The following is a 22,436-nucleotide window of genomic DNA, read 5'->3' as shown; positions in this document are numbered from 1 at the left end:
GTACAACAAGACACAAAGATCGTGGATTCCTGATGTCGTTTAACAACAAAGGCGACAAACAGTACATGTTTTTCTCTCGTAACAAATCAATAAACAGTACTTTTCACTCTGCCTTATCAGCGAAGCGAACGGGGCATACCAAAACTCATGCTGCAACGACACGTTTCCATCGCATTTTTCCCCGGCGTCACCACGTCATCATCGTCCCGGCCAATATATCAAATGGGTTGTCATACTAGTTGAACAGGACTGTGTACCTTAATGCCTTAGGTGGCTGGACATTTTGTCGAATATGTTGCAGGCACTAGAGCTGCCATCACTCTGCTACAGGCATCCGAGTGTTGCTAGTGTAGTGAAAGCCAGTGTAGTTGGCTAGGATGCCATTATCGTTGTCCCATTCGGCTTGGGCCTTGGGGGACGCCATCCCCTTCTGGGCAGCCGAAGCCGGCGGCCGTGGCCGGCCATGGACAGCCTCCACGCCCCCTTCCATGTTTCGTCTGGACTGTCGCTGACGGCAGCACGTGGCGTGCTGGTGCGGCCAAGCGGACGGCCGAGCCCTGGGCGCCGTTAGCCCGTCACCAAGCAAGAGCTGGACGTGGCTTAGGCTGAGCCTCCATCCTCCTTCCCTTTCCATCCGCCTTCACGCACGGGAGGCTCGAGCTCGAAGTCGATAGACGGAGGGCTAAGGGCGGCTGGGCCGAGAGCGGATAGATGAGGTCGGTAGAGGCGCGACAGGTGGAGAGCATGGAGGCTGAGGCGGTGCTACAGCCGGAGAAAGGCACGAGCGGCGCGGTGGGCGGATGCCGGAGCCTGGCTCACAGTCACAGGCTGGCGGAGCGGCGTTGCGAGGCGGGGGAGATGACGTCGATGGACGAGCGGGTTCGTAAGTATCCGTGAAGGCCCGGGTCCGTAACTTAACGGGTTTGAGACCCGCAATGATCCGATCGAACTGTCCATATTGTGTGATGGCCGGATCCGACGGTTCAAGGCTAACGGGTGACATGGCTTAATCGGGTGCCCGAGCTTGGACCCGGGTTTTGATATGTAGAGAAGAGATACCAAATGTCATCGCGCTCTCGCCGCCGCGCGCCGTGTGCACGAGACCGAGACGGGCGCGTGCCAACGCGAGCAGCAGGACGGCCGGCCTTCCCCTGGCTCTGGAGCGCGGAAGTGCCACTGCCGGTGCTAGTACCGGCCATAGATAAAAATAGCGGGCTACAGCGGCCGGAGAGGCTCAACGCTACGCTATTGTCCTTTGTGCCGCTATGTCAAATTTGACCGCTGTTGCAAGCTATAGCGCCGGTAAGCGTTAAAATAGTGGCACTATTTCATATTTTACCTACTTATCATTTGCTTACTAATTTAATTAGTTATTTCCTACTTATAATTTGTTACTAATTTGATACTTTGAACAATTAAACACTGGAGTTTCACGAACCAAGTTGTAATGTCAATTGGTCACGTTCACTTGGCTGAAAAAATAAGTAAAAACACTGTTGGGCTGCTAAAGTGGCAGTCACCTGACTGACAGACGCATGCATGGGCTGCTACAGTTTTGCTTCAGCCTGCTGCTGGCCGGTGCTGAACCGAGTCCGAGGAAGGAGACGGCAACCAAAGCAAGAGCGAGGGAAAGGCTCTTCAATTCGAAAAGTTTGGCTCGTCCACCAAAACTGTTCCTATCGCTTTGTAAAAAAAAGACTGCAATTATTTCAGCACAGCAGAACAAGAAGACACAAAGGGCCTGTTCATTAGTTGGTTTATGGGCTGGTTTGGACTGGCTGGTGCTGCTTTATTGTGAGAGAAAAACACTTTTGGCTAGTTGGTTTGGGCTGGCTGAAACCAACAAACGAACAGGCTGAAAGATCGTGGATTGCTGATGCCGTTTAACAAGAAAGGCGACCAATAGTACAACGTTTTTCTCTCAAAATAAATTAACAGTACTTTTCAGCCTGGCTTATCAACGAAGCGAACAGGACATACCAAAACTCAGGCCCTGTTTGGTTTCCAAGTCATGCCTGTTTGGTTGTAGATGACTTATAAACTCATGCCTGTTAAGTGAAAGGTGTGGGCCCCACGCGAAAAAGGGTAGCTTATAAGTTTTAACCAGGGGTGAACCAGCTTATTTCTTATAAGTAGGGGTAACTTATAAGTTGGTGGTGTTTGACAAAATCAGTCACTTATTTTACTTTTTAACTTGTAAGTATATGAGTTATTCGGCCAAACAGGCCCTCATGCTGCAACGACACGTTTCCATCCCATTTTTCCCCGGCGTCACCATGTCATCGTCGTCCCGGCCGCGACGACGTCAGCGACCTGCTGCGCCGGCACAGCCGCAACCGCCCGCGCCTGCGCGAGGCGCGTGCGTGCCAGCGCAAGCAGCAGCACGGCCTGCCTCTGCGCGCCGCCCAGCCGTCGCCGGAGCGCGCGGGCCTCCGCCTGGAGCCGCGCGTTGTCGAGCCGCACCGCCATCGCGCGCGCCGTCGCAGCGCCCGCCCTCGCCGCCAGCGCGCGCCGCTGCACACGGAGCGCCTCCGCGGTCCGCCCGAGCTCCTCCGCACGCTGCCGCTGCCGCGCGCGCGACCGCCGAGCCGACTCCCGGTTCGATATCTTGCGCTTCAGCCGCCGCAGCCGCTCCTCCTCCTCGTCGCCGTCGGCGGCCCTGGCGCCGGCGATAATGCCAGCCGCCGGCGTCGTCGTCGCCGACACGGCGCCTACGACGGGCGACGTGCAGCTCGAAGCGCCGCCAGCCGTCGTATCAGTATGGAAACCGAAACCACCACCAGCAGCGCCGCATGTCGCCGTGGAGTCGAAATGGAAACCGCCAGCAGCATCGCCGGCAGTCGTCGCTTCGAAATCGAAATCGTCGAAGCCGAAGCCGACGGTGTCCATGTCGTCTGGCAGCAGCGGCAGGCCGGCGGCGAAGTCGAGCTGCATGGCCTCGTCGAGGGACAGCATTTGCACCGGCAAGCGTAGATGACTAGCTGATGTCGATGCTGTCAGTTTGTGTCACCAACTACAGGGAGGTTGAGGATGAAGAAGCCGATCGAGCTGCTTCCGAAATATATAGGCGAGCGAGGCTCGCCATCACTGGCCAGTGACACTGACGCTGACGGCACCCTGCACCTGCGATTCTCCTCACCGAACGCGCCCCGACCAGTGGGAGTGGACTAGTGTCGACTTCGCTTTCGTCTACCTCTCGACACTTGGCTAGACTCAGACGCCCTATTCAAAAGCGTTGCTACCGCGTGCCTGTTGCGCGATGGACGATGGGGCCATGGCACCGGGCGGAAGCATGGCGGTTCGCCACGTGGACGAATAGAAGGGTACGCTAGCTGCTGGTGCTGATGTGCTGATGTCGATCTGAAGAAGGAAACCGGAAGGACGAAGAAAGGCGATATCGGCAACTAAAACTAGTCCTTGATTAGGATGGAATTATTTGAGCTTGTTAGTTAGAGCTTTTGCTCGATCGAGTCTTTGTGTGTATTCAATTGGTCCTTTATGGATTTGGCCTTGCCTGATTTCGATCTTCTCGAAATATAAAGGCCGAAAAGCTACGTGGCCACCATGGATCAGATGAACTCAGTGCATGGAGGCAACTCCGAAGGCGGTTTCGAACTTTCGATCACCTCAACTAGCGCCGAAAGATGGGATCCGATTGCACTGATGCAACAAAATTAAAAAAAACTCTTTTATATTATATATGGTATTTTAGGACTGCCTGAGAATGACCAACCATTGCATGGTGAAGTGTGATCAATGACAACGATCGTGTAATGTCATGTGTTCTTCTGTTAGAACGTTTGCTTGCTTGCCGTTGCAGGAGCTATTTGTGGCATTGTCGCTGAACGCCATCGAGACAGGATAAGAAAAGCAGGGTTTTATTTGTGGAAGTGGAATTAATGTTACTCCCAGATAAAAGTCTGCATTCCGCACCTGTTCCATGCCATCTTTTCCCCTTTTAGTGCTGCGTGTCTGCATACCTACAGCTAACACCTGGGTGGTGAACGGGAGAAACAGAGGCGGTGACGTCGACACGCGCGACTGCCGACCGGTGGTCGACGACGACGACGACGACTGGTGCTCCATGCCCGTGCTCCTGCAGAATAAAGGAAGCCAGGGCCACGAGGGCCAGCTCGTGTATTCTACGTGTGGCGCTGCGTTCCCCGGAGGTCGGATTCGGATCCTCCGTCGTCCCGGCTGGCTGCCTCCATGGGGATGGGGCTTTCCCCCTTTCGGCTTTCCAGGTGCCGCTCCGGCCCGACACGCGTCTCCGGTCAGTTGCTAGTACGTGGTGGCGACGACGCTTCAGCCTTCAGCGAGGCTTCCGGGGCTTTCTTTGCATGTCCCAGCAAGGCAGCAAAGCTACACCGGCCGGCCGCCCCGTCCCCGTCGGTCAAGTCGGCAGTGCACCTCTTTTTTTTTTTTTTTTTGCTATCGATCGGTGCAGTGAAGACCGGGTCAGATGCGAATTTAGAGATCCTAATAATGTCATAGCTAGCACTTAGGATCCCATTCCTACAATGAGACTGTGGATTCTATAAAAGTAAATATAATCTCTATTCTTGATAAAAGAAAAGAGAGGTGTTTAAATTCTATTCTCGTAGTAGATTTCAAGTAGATAGCTGGTTTTAATTCCCATTTTCATTTTTATATCTCATTCCTTACTTATAGTTGAATTCTAGAACCTTATCCTAGAATCCAAGACCCTGTTCAGCTGCTCGCTTATTCTTCCAGCCGAAAGCGCCCAAGTGTTTTGATCCCATTCTTATTTTTCTATCTCATTTCTCATCTTTCTTAAAAGATCCAAACGAAGTCTTAGATGTTCCTAATTCCTCTTACCAGATTGGAACGATCCATCTCCTACTTTTTCTAAAAAAGTGTAGAATTTAAGTTATGTAATAAAAATAATGTAATAATAAAATAATGTGATTTAGCCTTATCCTAGATGGAGTGAATAGATATGTCAATGGGTACCCTGAAACCCGACTACCCCACGGGGTTTACTCGATAAAGTGACGGGTATAGAAAGAATTTTCACCCGCGGGTATACTAATGGGTAAAAATTCCTACCCATCAGGTATGCGGGTACGGGTACAAGAACATGCTACACACACCTGTGTACCCCACAGATAATTTATACCCGTCTTATATAATTTATACCCGTCTTAGCAACACATATGTATTCATTAATAACCAAGAAATACACATATATCTAATATATCTATGACTATTAGGCTATTAATTTGTGTGGTTTTGTTGCTATGTTATAATTGTTGATTTCTATTGAACAAATATTTGGCGACATATGGCTCTAATAATATAATATATTCATGTCTTTTGGTTTATAGCGGGTATGCATTCGGGTACGAGTTACCCGTCTGGTATTTTTATTAAAGTCTACTACCCATGCGCAGGTACGGGTATTTAGTGGGTAAAATTTTATCTCGCGGGTGCAGGTATAGGATAACATTAGCTGATGAGTATATACTCGTTGCCATCTCTAAGAGTGATGCATCGTTAGCCTGTAACCACCGCTTCTGTCTTTTGGTGTGGGACTACAACCCCTTTGGCACGGCTCATCCAAAACGGCTTCACCGGTGAAGCCAAAGCCGGTGAAGCCAGAAAAACTGGTTTTTCCCAGCTTCTAGTTCATTTTAACCCCGGCTTACAAAACGGCTTTACGCTACAGTGCCTCGATTTACGCAAAATAGATGAAGCCGAAGCCGGCATAAGCCGTGCCAAAGAGGCCCTACATGTAGCTCCGCGCCTTCGCCCGCCTCCTTTTCCACGGTGAAAATGACCAAAATACGTGTTTACTGTTCCTACTAGTAGAACACTGATTTAAGGGCCACAACCACCGAGTATTCCGAAAATGGCGGTTCATATATTTTCTGTCTCTCTTACGAATGCGAAGGTTGAAGACAATCTTCCCAATGTCGGGCTTCGATGGGCCCAAAAGCTGTCCCGGACACCACATGGGCCTGCCTGCCTGATTCAGTTAGAATGGGAAACGCCAGCCCGACGGCCCAGTTCCCTGCAGCCGTTGCCTCTGGCGCCGCGCGCGCCCACCCTACCTCCCAATTCGCAACCTCCCGCCTCTTTTGTCCCCCGCACCGCACCGCGCGGCCAAACAAAACCCTAGACCCTCGCATCCCCATTGGTCCGGACCCGCCACTACCCCGACCCCTCTCTCTCTCTCTGACTCTCAGTCGCCACGGTCGGAGTCGGAGGGCGGCGACGGGCCGACGGCGTATGTAAGGTACGCTGCGCTGCGATCTCCCCGCCCCTACCACCTCTTTTGGTCGATCTCGGAATCCACAGAAATGGTCCCCCGTTTCTCTATGAACCCTAACCCCCTAATCTCGACGGAGAGCAAGTGCATCCCACTCGCCCCTCCCCCGGTTGGACCAAGCTCGTGTTGGTGGGCAACACTGGATTTGGTCTTTCATGGTTGGGGGCGTTTCGGGGAGGTACTGTGCAGGAAAACGCAACTTCCCCCTTTCGCTGAAATCTCCTGTTCATATGTGCTTGTGCTCTGTTTTGTCTTTTCTCTCCCTTTTTTCCTAAAAAAAATGAATAAATAACATCTTCTTCCTTCAGTTCACCACCTGCTCGGTGGCTATAGCATTTAGTTATCTTGCAGTTACCGCATCTTTTAATCTGTGTGCTTATAAGTGCAGAATCGAAAGCCACAGCCCATTGCAGTAGTTGTTTGTTTTTGTGTGATAGATTGGCGTATCTGAATATTCCTGGGAACTGCCGTTGAGTTGGGTTAATGACGAATTTTTTAATCTACAATAAATGGAATTGCTCTTTTAATTCCTCCCATTCATTTCATTTCCAGGAACCCAACTGAACCTACGACGTGCTTGTTCTGGGAGATCTCTTGCCTACTGTGAGCGAGCGAGTTGTCCCGGAACAGCTGGCTGCTCACAATGGGGACGCTTTCAATGTCCGATGCTATTTCTGACAAGAACTGGGATGCTTCCCCTGTTAAGTTTGAGGCTAATGATGGTGACGCACGGGATGCTTCCCCTATTAAGTTTGAGGCTAAAGGTGTTGACACAATCCCCGTCCTTAAGGAGGAAGAGCGGCTATTGGAGCCTGTGAATGATGAGTCGGCTGATGGAATCTTGGATTCGTTACCAATTGACCTGGAGGCCAAGAATGGCAATGCGGCCCTCATCACTGAAGCGATGAAAAAGGAGGAGGAGCAGCTTGAAGACACCCGGCTCAAGGCGGAGGAAGAAGAGGAAGCCAGGAAGAGGGAGACGGCTGCAAGACTCGCTTTTGATCCTGAGACACGGTATAACAAGTTAGATGAGCTGCTGTCGCAGACACAACTCTATTCGGAGTTTCTACTTGAGAACATGGATCGAATTGCTGAAGTATGAAAGTCCCACTGTCTTGATATGTTTTTCATTCTTGTACTGTTTTGTTTCTTTTGCTGACGATAGTGGTGTTGCCTGGTTGTTAAACAGGAAAGTGTTGAGACTCAAGCTGAAGAACCACAGGTAGAAGAGAAGAAGAAAGGGCATGGCCGGAAGAGGAAAGCAAAGCCAGTGTACAATGATGTGAGCGCAGATTCATACATTGTTCTGTCTTTTGTAGTTTGTTATATGTGTTGTCTGCAGTTTTAGATCATCAGGTTTTATCATACCTACCTTACTAAAATACTATATGCCTACCCCAACTTGTTTGGGATTTAAAGGCTTTGTTGTTGTTGTTGTTGTTGTCTGCATATCTTGATTCACTAATAGTAATCATCTGACGATGTTGGACTTATGCTTAGGATGTTGCTGCTGCTCATCATTTTAGGTGTAGCCTTGTTCTGCTGTAGTTAATAAACTCAGAAATTATTAGTTGAAAAGGTTGTTCAAAGGTGGGTGAAGCTCAAACCCAGTTGCATTCCTCAGTAAGAGTCAGGATATGAGGATAATGTTCCATGGTTTGTTTGAGTTGTTGGCATCTACTGATCAAGTGGCTATATGATTATGAAACTTATACTCAAATATTTCTGAGGGTCATATTCAAGTTAGTATATAAGGAAAAAATGTTGATAAATAATTGTTCTAATGGATCAAATGTTATGTTAAGTTTTTATTAGTTCTGACAACAAGCAACTAAATCACTCTGCAGAAGAAGGCTAAGACGGCAGTGGCTGCCATGCTTACAAGGTCTCGCGAAGATCGTCTTGCGGAAGATTGTACTCTCTCAGAAGACGAAAGGTGGGAAAAAGAGCAGGCCAATCTTGTGCCGTTATTGACTGGTGGAAAGTTGAAGTCGTACCAGATAAAGGGTGTCAAATGGCTTATATCATTGTGGCAGAATGGGCTAAATGGAATACTGGCTGATCAAATGGGCCTTGGGAAAACCATCCAGACAATTGGATTTCTTGCTCATCTGAAAGGGAAAGGCATGCATGGTCCATACTTGATAATTGCTCCTCTATCCACTCTCTCAAACTGGGTGAATGAAATCTCAAGGTAACCATCCAAAGTATTTGTTCACTGTCCATATCATTGACTTTCTAATGCCACTACACGTGATTTCAGGTTTACTCCATCTCTTGCTAATATCATATATCATGGAGATAAGGCGGCCCGGGCAGAGATCCGAAGAAAATTTATGCCCAAAAATGCTGGTCCTGATTTTCCGATAGTAGTGACTTCATATGAGATGGCCATGTATGATGCTAAATTTCTTGCTGTCCATAAGTGGAAGTATGTTGTTGTGGATGAGGTGATGGAAAAACATATTCCCTAAATTATCACCCTTTTGTTGTTTTTTCCTTTTTTTTTATTTACAAGTCAGTTCCATATTTCTTTCTCCAGGGGCATCGTCTAAAAAATTCTAAGTGTCTATTATTGAGGGAGCTGAAGCGCATACCAATGGATAATAAGCTCCTTTTGACTGGAACACCCCTGCAGAATAATCTAGCAGAGCTCTGGTCACTATTGAACTTCATTTTGCCTGATATATTCTCGTCACATCAAGAATTTGAGTCATGGTATAGTTCACTGTTCACCCATGCTTTCCTATTTGCCCCTTTCAATATTTTATTCATGTTACTCAATTCGTACTTGCAACTCATCACTGAAGTGCAATAAATATATACTAGAAGCATATATTGTGTTCATCAGTGGCCAATTGCCATCTTAATGCGTAAATGTCTTATATGTAGGTCCTAATCATAAGTTAATGATACATTCCTATGTAGGATTGGGGCAACTTTTATGTAGGCTTTCTCTGCCCATGGACCATATCTTATCTTCATAATTTAGCATGCACCGTTAAAGCATCATGATTTGTTAAAATTACTGAAGTGCAGTATCATTTCCATCACCATATATTGCATCCATAAATTCTGTAATTGAACAATGATTATGGTACTCATGAAACAAACATTCTTGAGGCTAAATGTATTATGAAGCTGGAGTACTGTTGATTATAACCTGTAGGCCCTTCCTTTCCTACTTAAACGTGAAGTTTTCTGGCTATATGCATGTTCTAGCAGGAATGCAAGTATGTGGAATAGTAAATATGTGTATTGCTGATTTACATTGTAGATGCATATCAGGATGTCATATAAGTTGAACATTAGCAGCAATTTATATTGTATTATTTGCTCAGTTATATTCTGTTTAATTTCTAAAATGTTTTATATATTTGAACACTATAACTTGTGGGCTATTTCTGTTAAATATTCCATGCATTAGATTTGATTTGTCTTGCCTTTGTTGTGCTGACATGTATCTTCTTTCAAGGTTTGATTTTTCTGGGAAAGGAAATGGAGAAAAAGGTGAAGAAACTGATGAGAAGAAAAAGCTGCATGTTGTTTCAAAGCTTCATGCTATTTTGCGTCCATTCCTTCTAAGGCGGATGAAGGAGGATGTGGAACAGATGCTTCCACGAAAGAAAGAGATAATCATTTATGCCAACATGACTGAACATCAGAAGCAAATCCAGCGTCACTTGATTGAAAAAACATTTGACAACTACTTGAATGAGGAATCAGATATTAGTATGCTGTCATAATAATGCGCACATATTTCTGTAGACTTGTAGTAATCCAGTACACCAGTATGTTCCTAGGTTAATAACCAAAGCTGGCCTCTTTTTTTGTCATACTGCAGTATTGAAGAGACCTGGCATTAAGGCAAGGTTGCATAATCTAATGATTCAGCTGAGGAAGAACTGCAACCATCCTGATCTTTTGGAAGCTCAAGTTGATTCAACAGGTTTGCCCCATTTTTGCCAGTGCCTGGCTGTTATCTACTGCTTTTATGTGCTTCTCTCCTGACCTCTTTGTACTGTGGATTTTTTGTTTTATATGTTGCAGGTTTATATCCACCTGTTGAGAAGATCCTGGAACAATGTGGTAAATTCCAACTTTTTGACAGGTTACTAAATGACCTGATTGCACAAAATCACAAGGTATATGGTTTTCTCTAGTCCCTGTATCGTATATGCACACACTAGTTCAGGTCTGCTTCTTTTATATATCATCTCAACTGTATTTCTGTTTGTAGGTTCTAGTATTTTCGCAATGGACAAAAGTGTTGGACATTATTGAATATTACCTTGATTCAAAAGGCCATGACGTTTGCCGAATTGATGGTAGTGTAAAATTGGAAGAAAGGAGGAGGCAGGTAATGTCGTAGTCTGTGTCAGTATGTTATTACTAGTATACTTTACAACATCTATGTGACAGGAAGTTGAACCCTGGCTTTGTACTTTTGGCTTTTAGTGATTGCACACTTTACTTCCCTGATTGTTTGCATGAACGGGAATTTGGCACATGATAACATGTGCTCAGCTACATCTTAACTGCGAGGCATGTTTTAGATGTAGATTGAGAACATACAACTTAAAGCCCTCAAAACATAAATTTTTAGGATCAGGGTACATTGTAATACTCCAAGTCTTCATGTCATTGTCTGTTTATTGAAGTTGTATTGGAGGGTTGTCATGCACTCATGCCCCACCAGAAAATTATTTATTCTGTCAGTACACCAATCCATCATGATTCGTGCAGTGATGCATGCAACTTGGAAGCACATTGCTATTTGTTACAGTATTCATTGTTCTAAAAGCTAAAAGACCGTCATTATAAGATGTGCGCTGCAACACTTTTGTACATCTTCAGTTGACGGAAATAATCTTGTTCCATTGAAGTACTTGATGTTTGCCTTTTATTACCATTTCTTCACAGGTTTGTTTGCGTATTTCTTATGGCAGATAGCAGAATTCAATGACTTGAATAGCAGTATGCGTATCTTCCTCCTGAGCACAAGGGCTGGTGGACTTGGGATCAACCTTACTTCTGCTGATACCTGTATCCTATATGACAGTGACTGGGTAATTATCTTTGATAATCCATGGGGTATAAATGTCCGTCTGCTAAAATGTCTGTTATTATAGGATGTGTATCTATTCTCATTGTGGTTGTTTATGTACGTCCAGTTGCCCATGATGATATTTCTAACACGCTGAATTTTACTACTCCAGAATCCTCAGATGGATTTGCAGGCTATGGATCGATGCCACCGGATTGGCCAAACACGCCCAGTGCATGTATATAGGCTGGCTACATCACATTCTGTTGAGGTGTGGTTTGATGATATCAGTCATCTTTAGAGTTCGAACATGTTGCTTTGGTTAAAATCATGTAGTGGATATATAGGTTTACTCATCATCTCATCATTGCAGGGACGGATCATTAAGAAAGCTTTTGGGAAGTTGAAGCTAGAGCATGTGGTGATCGGCAAGGGACAGTTTGAACAAGAGAGAGCTAAGCCTAATGTCTTAAATGTAATAGCTCAGACGCATCCCAAGCTGCTCTAGCATAATACTAGATAGTAGTAGCAGAACACCAAAAAAAAAAAAATATTAGATAACAAATGTCGACAAAATGAATGCCGGTTCACCAGGGAGGTTAGGTTTTCTGTGGCTGACGTGCTTCCTTTCTTTTGTTGTGGGAACGCAGGAGGGCGAGCTGCTGGCGCTTCTCAAGGACGAGCAGGACGAGGAAGACAGGATGATCCAGACTGACATCAGCGACGAGGACCTCCTGAAGCTGATGGACCGGAGCGACCTCTCGGGCCCACCTGGCGGCGCTAACGCCGCGCCTCTTGTCCCGCTGAAAGGCCCAGGCTGGGAGGTGGTGGTGCCGACCAAGAGTGGCGGCGGCATGCTCTCGTCGCTCACCAGCTGAGTTGTCGTTGCTACGGTTCCTATCTGTTTTAGTTGGTTGCGCTTTTGCTTGCCCCGCGCCTTGGCGTTCTGGCTGACTTTGAGGTAGTTGCTGGCGGCTGTTGAGGCGATGTTTTGGATGTATGGGGTGTGCTGTGAGCTGTGACTCGAACCGCATGCTGCACTTCGTTTGCTGCTTCGTTCTGCAGCTGTCGTGGACCGTGCAGGGCGAAGCTGGGTGCTTTGCTGGGCATGGCGTAATGTATATAATATTGACAGCTGGGTTCCCCAGCAGAGAACTCCGGTGGTGTTTTGCTGTTTGCACGCAGGGTGCAGACAAACGCTACAGTACAAGAGGTCGTTGCAGTTTTGCAGTAGAGTATGGTACAAGAGGTGGCTCAACTCGCAAGTCGCAGGGCTAGTTAATCCAGGAGACATGGACAAGTCGGTTTGCCACTCGTCTCCGTCCGTGATACGATGCGATCCTCCGTGGCTATGCAGCAGCGACAGTCTCGACTATATCTCAACAAACACCACTTCATCAGCACTCAAGGTATCTTATTATGGCACGCACCAGCACCACCGTGAATCAACAGTAACTGAACGAACGCCCGTGTTTTTGCTGTGCATACGTGACAAAGATCGGTTCCTGGTTTTCTATACGCGACCAGAGGGGGGAGGGGGGAGAAAACGAATGTCGCAACAACCAACAAGTTGACCTCTATTGTTGACTAGCTACTCTTGATGGCAGCAGCCCCAGCCAATAAGCATCCACACCCAGCCAGCCTGCTTGTGCCATGCATGCCAGTGACAGTGAGGCACGCATTGAAGCGGTGACTTGCTGGCTGGTGATTACCAAGGTGCGGTAGAGAGCAGCAGCGGAGCGGCCCGCACGGCACGCGCGCGTACGTGCGGCGTGCGTGACGCGCTACGCGACGTACACGCCGAGCCGAGACCATCGCGGGTGGTGGTGGAGGGATCGGTGGATCGGTCAAGGCCCCGCGCGCCGCCACGTAGCCCCCCTGGCCTCTGCCAGGGCTTCAAATACCCGACCCAGGCCGTCCGTCCACTCGCCCACCATTTCCGCTCCATCCCCGGTCGAAACCGACGAGCACGGCAGCAGCCCGCAGCCCTCCTTCGCTCCGCTAGTCTCGGCGGCTCCAACAACACCCATCCATTCCGACCCACCATCGTCATGGCGAGGCTGGCGACGGTGATGGTGCTCGCGGTCCTCCTGCTGGCGGCGGCGTCTTCGGCCCCCGTGGCCAGCGCCGCACGGGACGACCCGGCGGCGGCGGCGGCGACCATCTCATCTTCTCATGACCAGGTACGTTCGTGTGTGTGCGCGTAACGACGTGCGGCGTACGCCCATCTTCTCTGTCTCCGGTGGCGGTCTCGATGGATCGTGGGGTTTCTCTGACCGTTCGGTTTCCGGCTTGGCTGCAGAAGCAGGGATCGGCGGCGCCGGCGGAAGGCGGGTGCGAGGGCGCCAACGACGAGGACGAGTGCATGATGAGGCGCACGCTGAACGCGCACACCGACTACATCTACACCCAGCAGCACCACAACTGATGATCCATCCATCCTTAGGCTACTATATACGACATGCGTTGCTCCGTGCTCGTGTTCTTTCTTTTGTTTCCGTCCGTGGTGTGTGAACACTGCATGGTGCGTTACCTGCGTGTCAATAATAACAGTTTCAAATTTTCGCTTCGCTGAGAAGACAAGCCGAAAAGTACTGTTTACTGATTTGTCGTGAGAGAAAAACATTGTTTCTTCGCTGAAAATGTTCGGCTCAGAAGACAAGCGAACAGCGCGATATGCCTGAACTCGTGTGTATGTCCGGATTCAGAAAAGTTTCAGTATCGTTCATGAAACTTTGAGAACGCATGAAATTCGCATGCCATGCTGCATTGGATTTGTCACCGTTACAACGCCGTGCAGTATCTCTGCTAATCAATTCCCCTTCAGGGTCTGAAGCACCGGAGGAGCTCTTGCTCCGCTCAATAGATCGTCAATATCTTGCACCCGTTCAATCATGTGTGCTCAAACAGTGAATCCCATGAATCGTAAAAACTTCTTTTACTGGCCTTCGATCGACCAGAAGAAATAAAATTCAGTTAAATACTGCAGCAATATAAATCTCCAGCACATCATTATACGGTTCAAAATATACATACTCCAATATACTGTATAGCAAGTAAAAAAACTGCTGATGCATCCATCAGCAGTTCTACACATTCCAGACGCCTGATCTGGCATGTCCAGGGATGACTTCCTGACAGACGCAACAGGTCAAACAACAGCCGCCAGATTTTGTCCGGATCTTATCAGACACCGTGACAGAGCGAGCCATTGACCTTGCCGCTATATATGTATCCAGGAGAGGGCCAGATCAGCAGTAGTATTGTATATGCACGCACGAAGTTGACGACAACACCGTACCTGCCCATGGATTGCGCTGCACTCATGCAGTCATGCAGAAGATAAGCATGGCATATCTCTAGAACACCTGACAGATGCCGTTGTCCTCATTACTTTATCCTACACCATCTCTTAATACAACGCTTACTGGCTAAGCAGCTGACTGAAGCAAACAGCCACTCGTGTCCTCACCTGGACATGCCCTTCTCCAGCCGACGGATGCTGACGTGCACCGTCTTGGTTCTTCTCGATCGGCGCGGCGACAGATGAGGTTGCGACTATTATCTGCATGCATGGTGACATAATATCGTATATGGAGCCGTCAGCTAGCTATCAGATTAAATGGGGTGATGGCGACGAGAGAGTTGACCGCCAATCCGTGCGTGCCATCTGCCATGCAGCCATGGCGGCAGCTTGGGCTTTTTTCTTCCAGAACTGCGCCTCTCTTTCATGACCTGCTGAGGAGTGCACGCAGATGGGAGCTTGATCACGACATGCCTGCATGTGCATCTGCCCTCCCCCCTGTGGCTCTGACCAGCACACTATCTGATGTGGATCGCTGTAGTCTATGCCCTGTTCGCTTGGCTGATAAACCATGACTGAAAGTACTGTTGGCTGATTTGGTGTGGTTGGTTGAAAAAGTACAGCTTATAAGCCAAACGAACATGGCAGCAGCTACAGAAGAGCACACTAACTGACGTCGATCATCGCAGTCTGCATGCTACAGAAGAGCTTCCATCGGATGATGATCATATCAGTGTATGGACCCAGAAGAGGCAGCCTGATTCATGAGAGACAGTGTCAGTCAAACAATCTTTAATCATGAAAGGTAGGCCAGGCCAGTAGCATACAATTCTCCATGAAGAAACAAAAGGTCATTGGTTCTGGAATCATTACCTGTAGCCTCCTGTGCCCGTACATATCTGGTGGGAGAAGGCCTGATCTTGACTTAAAACGTGAGAAAATAGGCGGAGAATTTTGTGCAAGGCCTGCATTCACACCTGAGACTGGGATATCCAGGGGCACTCCAAATTTGACATTGCGATACTGATTGTACGGTAGGTTCTTCTAACCCTCGCCCTGAAAGTTCTTAATGTGCCTGCAGCCACTGAGATTTTCAAAGAATCAGTTTCTCAACTGTGGAATTTAATGCTCTTGGACTTGGACAATACAATTTGAAAACATCGCAGGTTTGCCAACCTAATTGCTGCTGCTCCAGACGAACCCAGCAGCAAAGTTAGAAATATGATATGAACACCACAGCAGCACAATCTCGTACGGAACCCTCCAAAATTCAAACAGAGACTTCTCTTATTAGAGATTTTAAAGAAAGTCGGGGGCCATGAATGCAGGCTAGATTTTCAAACAGTACTAACAAACTGTACTCTTGGTACAGTGTAGACAAAGAATGTTTGGACTCTGAAGGCCATCTACCAAGTTGGCTAGGGAAGAAATACAACTTTACACCAGCGAGGACATTATGAAACAAAATAAATCAATTCCTTGAGACATTTTAGAGAGAACTTGAGTATTGAACCCATGTCTATCAGCAATTCAGTACAGACTAAAATAAATACAAGCAAAAACTTTGTAGATCTGGTACATACTAATTTTGTGATATGCCTAAAAAAAAAAGGGCAGACCCAGTGTTGGAGGATCCCACATGAGTGGGGTCTGGGGAAGGGATAAACCGAGACAAGCCTTTCCCCCGCAAAATCTGCGGAGAGGCTGCTTTGCCTCATGTGAAAATTAAAATGATGACTAACAGTGCAAGTACAGATTGCAGTGTTATGCCCAAAAAAAATGACCAGACTTGGCAACCAGGCTCCATCATATTTGCATCCACATCAGTGCATCCCCAGACCCCAACCCAAAACCCTAACCTGCCGGTGTTATGGAGATTCCCAGACAAGGAGGAGCCCAGCATCCCAGAGAAGGCTGGAGGAGGTACACATTCCCCTCCCCCAAAACTCTGTCAACGGATGAATATCACCGTAAAATTTCTCTCCTTTAGAATGAATCTTGACATCACAGGGTAATGGCCTGGATGTCCATAGAGCATGCTATCCTGGGTGGGCAACATGTAGGGAAAGTGGGTATTATGTGAAAAGAAATCTTCTAACATGATTCTTGTAAAGAAATCTTCTAACCTGATTTTTGTACGACTAAAAGCGAATCTAGCAACATGTATGAAACAACAACAGCAACAAAGCCTGTCAGTCCCAAACAAATGGGGTAGGCTAGAGTTGAAACCCACCAAGAGCCCCTAGTCATGGTTCAGGCACTACATGTACCAAACAAATGGCAGATAAAACTGTAAAAGTACAGGTAGGAAGAAAAAATGGAATTATGTGAAAAGAAATCTTCTAACCTGATTTGCAAACAAAGATGATACAAGCTCTGGTAGTGGTATATTACTTTCTCTCTGCAATCTGCATCAGCTCAAGAATCAATTCAAATAAGTTAAATAGATGACACCAGAATTAGGTAACTACCAAAGAAAGCAAATAATCACATCAGAATTACAAAATGGAAAATGGTATGGAGAAATAAAGAATCTGCAGGACCTTTAGCCCAACTTGTCTAGCAGAGAGCATAAAAAAACCAGAATTTGGGGGAACACCGCCTCCATGGCATTGTCTAAAGAAGAGACCAAACCACTCCTGGACCTAGAAAAAGTCCCAAAAGCTGCCTGGCCAGTGGCACCATTCGCCTGCTTCTGAAGGCAGTTTGCACAGCGAGCGATTTATTTTTAAAAAAATGCAGCACCACAGGGAACGCCCACAGTGGCTTGAGCCTGGGTCTGGGGCATCACAACGGACGCACCCAGCCACCACGCTATACACGGCAGAAAACATAATTTCAATCAAATAGAACAATCCCATGAGACAAGGTAGAGAAAAGCTCCTAAATATTAACAGTTACATCTCAGCACTTCAGTACAAACAAAGATAAACAGTTATCTCAGTACTTCAGTCTAACCAACATAAGTGAGCAACTGGAAAAATTTTACCAATTTGACACAGCCAACTTAGCAATAGGAAAAAAATGATTGATACGAGCAGTCAAGCACAGGTAAGGAAACAGCAGTGTTATGTGAAAAGAGATCTTCTAAACAAATTTTGTAAACAGAAGTGATACAAGCTTAAGAAAATAGTGCAAATAAGCTTCAGAAAAGGGTGTAGAAATGATCTGGTAGTGGTAGATTACCTTGCATCTGCGATCCACATCAGCTTAAGAAGCAAATTAATTTGGGCGTACCCAGTGCAGAGAGCTCCCGCTCTGTGCGGGGTCTAGGGAAGGGTGTTAGTGGCAAGCCTTACCCTCGCCTGTGCAATGCGAGGAGACCGCGACTCGAACCCGGGACCTTCCGGTCACAGGCGGTAAGACTCTACCGCTTGCACCAGGCCCGCCCTTCAAGAAGCAAATTAATTAATTAAATAAATAGGTGTGACAGCCAAAAACATATCAACATCTCCTGAACACACATGGCACATATGATAGGTGATAATTTACTGAACACAAAAGATGTATATCAAAGTACGAAGAGAAGCACTAAAACAAGTTGGTAAAAAATGCAGAGGTAACTGACAATTAGTGGAAGGAAACATCACACTTCCATCATCATCTGGAAACTAGTGTCAAGATTCAGGGAGGTAAATTGGACCTGTTTCCAGTATAAAATAGAACCCACCAAAACTATTATTGCACGATAGGAGAACGTTAAATGAACAGATTTTATTTTAACTGAATGTACTGTGATAATTATTACACAAAAAAGCTTGCAACAATTTACCAATCAAGTTTTTTTCCATGCCCCAAATCCACCATTTTGAATTTACAGCTTCCGTGTATACAATACTCTGTTAGTGGCACATAATCATACAGCAAATACGGCGGGGATATAAACTGTACAATCATCAATCGGAACTCTGGAATATCCACAGGCTCAAGACGGAACCAAGAGCCAAGTGCTATTCAAGACATGCAGGCATAATGCTATGCAAACCGTGGCAATTACCATGGACCTATCACTCATATGCCTCAAAGCACGCAATCCAGCCCCAATTGTGGCATCACCTCCAGCTCTTGCACCAGCGTTCAGTTTCCACAGCACAAACTCCAGGAACGACCGCACTGCCTCGAATGTCGCCGCGCCCGTCAAATCCAGAACAAGTTTGCGGTTGCTTGGCACCGCCAGCACACTTGACACTGTCTCCACCCACCCTTCACCAGCCCCACCATTGATGCCGGAACCAGAGCTGCCAGTGCCACTGGCATTTCCACTGGTACTGGACAGGACGCCATGTGAGGTCTTGACCAGTGTCTCGACGGAGGTGCTGCAGAGTGCTACAAAAAGCTCTTGCAGCCTGGCGCCGTAATTAGGGTTGGTGGCGGCAGCGAAGAGTTGATCGTAGGTGTTGATGTGGATGGTCTTGTCTATGAAGACGCCGACGGCGGTGGCCGTGAAGACCTCGACCCAGCTGCGGATCGCCCTCTGGCCCCTCGGTGTGGTAAGGGCATCGACCCAGCTCGCCGGCGAGGCGTCCGTCGCGGAAGGCTGGGGCGGGGCCGAGTAGAAGGCGAGCACGAGGTGGCGCCCGAAGCTGCCGGCGACGGCGGAAGCGAGGCGCTCCCCGTCGGGGGAGAGCACCCTGTCCAGCACGCGGTCCGAGAGCGAGACTTCGGTTCCGGGGGCGGCTCCGGACCCCGGCGCGGCGGCGTAGTATCCGCGTAGCACGCCGGCGGCGAGGGCCCCGGACAGCGCCGACGCGGACGCGGCCGCCTCGGGCGAGGCGGCGAGCTTGGAGACCTGCTTGAGGGTCTGCGGGACCACGTCGGAGTCGGAGCGGAGGAAGGCCGCGAGGTCGGACGCCACGGCGGCGGCGGCGTCCGCGAGGGAGGCCAGCGCGGAGGCGAGGCGCGCGAGGCGGCGGCGCCGCGCTGCCACGGCCGGGTGGCGGTAGATCAGGTAGCACCCCGCGGCGGCACCCGCCCAGAGGAGCCAGCGGCGGCGGCGCCGGGCGAAGGCGAGCGCGTGGCGGCGGTACATGGCGGTGGCCGGAAGTGGGGGAGGTGCGGATGGGGAACTTAGAAGAGACTTTTAGGTCTGTACCATTCCCAAAGATGAGCCGTTTCTCACGTGCCACTAAAAAGTTGGACCGCATCCATGGGTCATCTATCTAAATTTTTTTTATCTCCCAGACCATTCCATTTACTTTGCACTTTCACGGAGGGAAACAGCACGAAGAAAAGACCTGCTTGCCCTGAGGCCATAGAGGCCGATCAAAATCACCATCGTCCTTCTGTGCCACTCCCTGGTCGAGCTGGGCAGTTGTGTTGGTGCAAAAAAAAACTGAAATATGTACGTGATGCATGAACATATGAATTAATGTGCACCTTTTTTAATGCCAAAAAAACTGAAGTATGTACGTGATGCCAACCCAAGAAATAAACACAATATATAATAATAATATTTAACACAATATATGATAATAATATGGTTCATAGATCAATATTTGGTCACTGGTTTTCAACGCATTAGCTAAAGTTTTCAACATGTCACCAACATTACAACAGGCACATAAGTGCTTCATCCAGACATTAAGTTCTAGTCAAGCCAAAATGAAATGATGCTAACAGGCACAATAAACAGTAGTAGCTCATGTACTACTCATCCAAAAGCAGGCACCAGGCACAGCTTTAGCAAAACAGCCATAAAAGCAAATAAGGCCAAAAGACATCCCCACACAACAATCAGGCAGACATCTTTTATTCCAGCATTACCTTCTTCTTGCTCCTAGTATTTGAAGCTGGGCTGGTTGGGCTTGCTGGTACAAGGGGATGCTTCTTAGGTGTCAGCTTCTTCTTCACTTCTATTTTCATCCTTGGTGAACTCTGGGGCAGAACAACCTCCACTAGTGGTGTCTGCACTGTTGCAGTTGATGCCTGGAGGGAGACTAATTCATTGGAACTAGTTCCAGACCTGTTACTATCAAATACCAGTTATTAGAACAAGCTTCATTACAATGGAAAATTGCAGAACTATAGAAAAAACATACCTGTCAGATAGAGTGTCTGGAGTTGTTGATGGTACAGTGCTAGCTGATGCCTTCTTTTTCTTGGAAGTTGTTGAAGAAGATGATTTGCTCTTCCTCTTCTTTTCTGCAGCATTGACCACTTTCTCATTGTGTGGGAATACCATCCCTGTTGATGGAGTGGCCACCACAAGGCTAGTCTCTGTATTGGTACTAGCTGCTTTCTTCTGCCTTTTCTTTGGGAGACCTCTGCAAAAGACAATTGTTAATAGAAAATATAGTTCAGTTAAATGATAGTTTTATTTATGTAGATGTATTTGATTACCTTTCTGCCTCCATTGCAGCTATGTCTGCTGGATCCTCATTCTTACAAGTATACCAGTGATGTCCCAATTCATGGCATATGGGACACTCATGTTTCTTCTTTTTCTTCCCACTTCCTCCCTCCAGAGCCCCTTTCATCCTATTTTTCTTTCTTCCTGCTGTTGACTTAAGCAATGGAGGGTGCATGAAGAACCCATGTGTGGCTTTGAGCTACATGGACTTGTCAGGAATACATGGGACAGAGCCTGCATAAGCTTCTTTGAATTTCTGGATAGAAAAGTACTCATCTACATGGTCTTCCAGTTTTGCTCCAGAAATTGAAGTGATGTACGCAATAGCATGTTTGCAGGGTATTCCTGACCCTTGCCAAGCATTACATGAACATGTTCTATTACCTCTATTTCAGGCATCAGGCATTTGTTCAGGCTGTTTATCTTTAACAATATCATCTACATCCTCTATTTTATAATCTTTCTCATCATCATGATCATCAACATCAGACTCTTCATCAGTGTCTGATTCAGAGGCCTCAGGGGTAGTAGGCTATCTTAGCTTATGAGGATTGGAAGGTTCGGGATAATCAGAACCAAGGTCGAGATATAATCTTTCATCATCAACACCCACATGCTCATAGGATGGATTTGGGTTTTCAAGTGATTCATGTTCAGGCACTACAGACACGCTCTAGGTATTTTTGCTTGGTTTAGCTATGCTAGAACAGTGGACTGAAGGGGTGACTGGGGCTTGAACAGAGTGGGCATTGTCACCAAACTCCCAATCAGGAAGCTGAGGCTCATTAGTTGGGCTAGTATATGCAAATGTCAAGTAGCAGCACTTCGAAGCCTTGTTTTTGGCAAACATTTCAACCAAGTCTTGATCTTTGCAGACTTCAACATGGAGCTTACTATCCAGACACAAATAAAACATTTGAGCTACATCACCATGTGTGGGAGGACACTTGTCGACAACGGACCCAAACAAATCTCTGAAGTTAGTTCGGTCAGCATCCACAACCATGTCCAACAAGTACCACCGACCACGCGCATTGGGAGCAACAATCCAGATTTCTAGGTTGAAGCTACTATCTGCGTCCATCTTACATAGGAGCACGCAATTTTTGGACACACTAAACATTCAGAGTAGAAGCCGTGTAAATTTCCTTATGCAAATAAATTAGCTCAAGCTAGAGGAAATACGTTGAAGCTTAAATCATTAGATAAATATTGTAAGAAAGGATATTCATTATTGCATCACTATAGCTTGACAATGACATGCATATTTATCATGACCAAAAACCTGTTGCCCTGCTGCTTACCTGCATGAGGAACACAGCAGCCGCCGCCAGTTGATGTTGTTGCCATTGATCACCAGGAGCAGCGCGGACTGCTGACTTGCCGCTCAAAAGCTAACTGCAAGCTACTAAAATTAGAGAACTGCACACACTGCTGTAGCTGA

At 47.4% G+C, this 22,436-nt stretch overlaps 3 protein-coding genes and 1 pseudogene across 3 annotated transcripts; 2 read left to right on the top strand and 2 right to left on the bottom strand.

Moving 5' to 3' along the window:
- Positions 1-2,142: 2,142 nt before the first annotated feature.
- LOC136544808 (basic leucine zipper 43-like) lies at positions 2,143-3,091 on the bottom strand. Its single transcript, XM_066536876.1, has one exon. It carries the CDS (start codon positions 2,953-2,955, stop codon positions 2,272-2,274), a length of 684 nt encoding a protein of 227 aa, XP_066392973.1. The 5' UTR covers positions 2,956-3,091; the 3' UTR covers positions 2,143-2,271.
- A 3,041-nt stretch (positions 3,092-6,132) lies between these two features.
- Positions 6,133-12,497, top strand: LOC136544807 (ATP-dependent DNA helicase DDM1-like). The gene is made up of 14 exons (XM_066536875.1): positions 6,133-6,259; positions 6,845-7,388; positions 7,482-7,574; positions 8,140-8,486; positions 8,556-8,742; positions 8,835-9,010; positions 9,768-10,024; positions 10,137-10,241; positions 10,343-10,437; positions 10,533-10,652; positions 11,242-11,361; positions 11,512-11,610; positions 11,713-11,814; positions 11,990-12,497. The coding sequence occupies exons 2-14, from the start codon at positions 6,936-6,938 to the stop codon at positions 12,215-12,217; spliced, it is 2,382 nt and encodes a 793-aa protein (XP_066392972.1). The 5' UTR covers positions 6,133-6,259; positions 6,845-6,935; the 3' UTR covers positions 12,218-12,497.
- Positions 12,498-13,259: 762 nt separating this feature from the next.
- Positions 13,260-13,944, top strand: LOC136544806 (phytosulfokines 4-like). The gene is made up of 2 exons (XM_066536874.1): positions 13,260-13,522; positions 13,642-13,944. The coding sequence occupies exons 1-2, from the start codon at positions 13,391-13,393 to the stop codon at positions 13,765-13,767; spliced, it is 258 nt and encodes an 85-aa protein (XP_066392971.1). The 5' UTR covers positions 13,260-13,390; the 3' UTR covers positions 13,768-13,944.
- Positions 13,945-18,348: 4,404 nt separating this feature from the next.
- Positions 18,349-19,738, bottom strand: LOC136544805 (protein PHLOEM PROTEIN 2-LIKE A10-like; annotated as a pseudogene).
- Positions 19,739-22,436: the final 2,698 nt, after the last annotated feature.

This window comes from Miscanthus floridulus, chromosome 3 (assembly GCF_019320115.1).
Source record: "Miscanthus floridulus cultivar M001 chromosome 3, ASM1932011v1, whole genome shotgun sequence".
NCBI lineage: Eukaryota > Viridiplantae > Streptophyta > Magnoliopsida > Poales > Poaceae > Miscanthus > Miscanthus floridulus.
The sequence above is the reverse complement of the archived record's forward strand: the minus strand, read 5'-3'. Positions and strand labels throughout refer to the sequence as shown.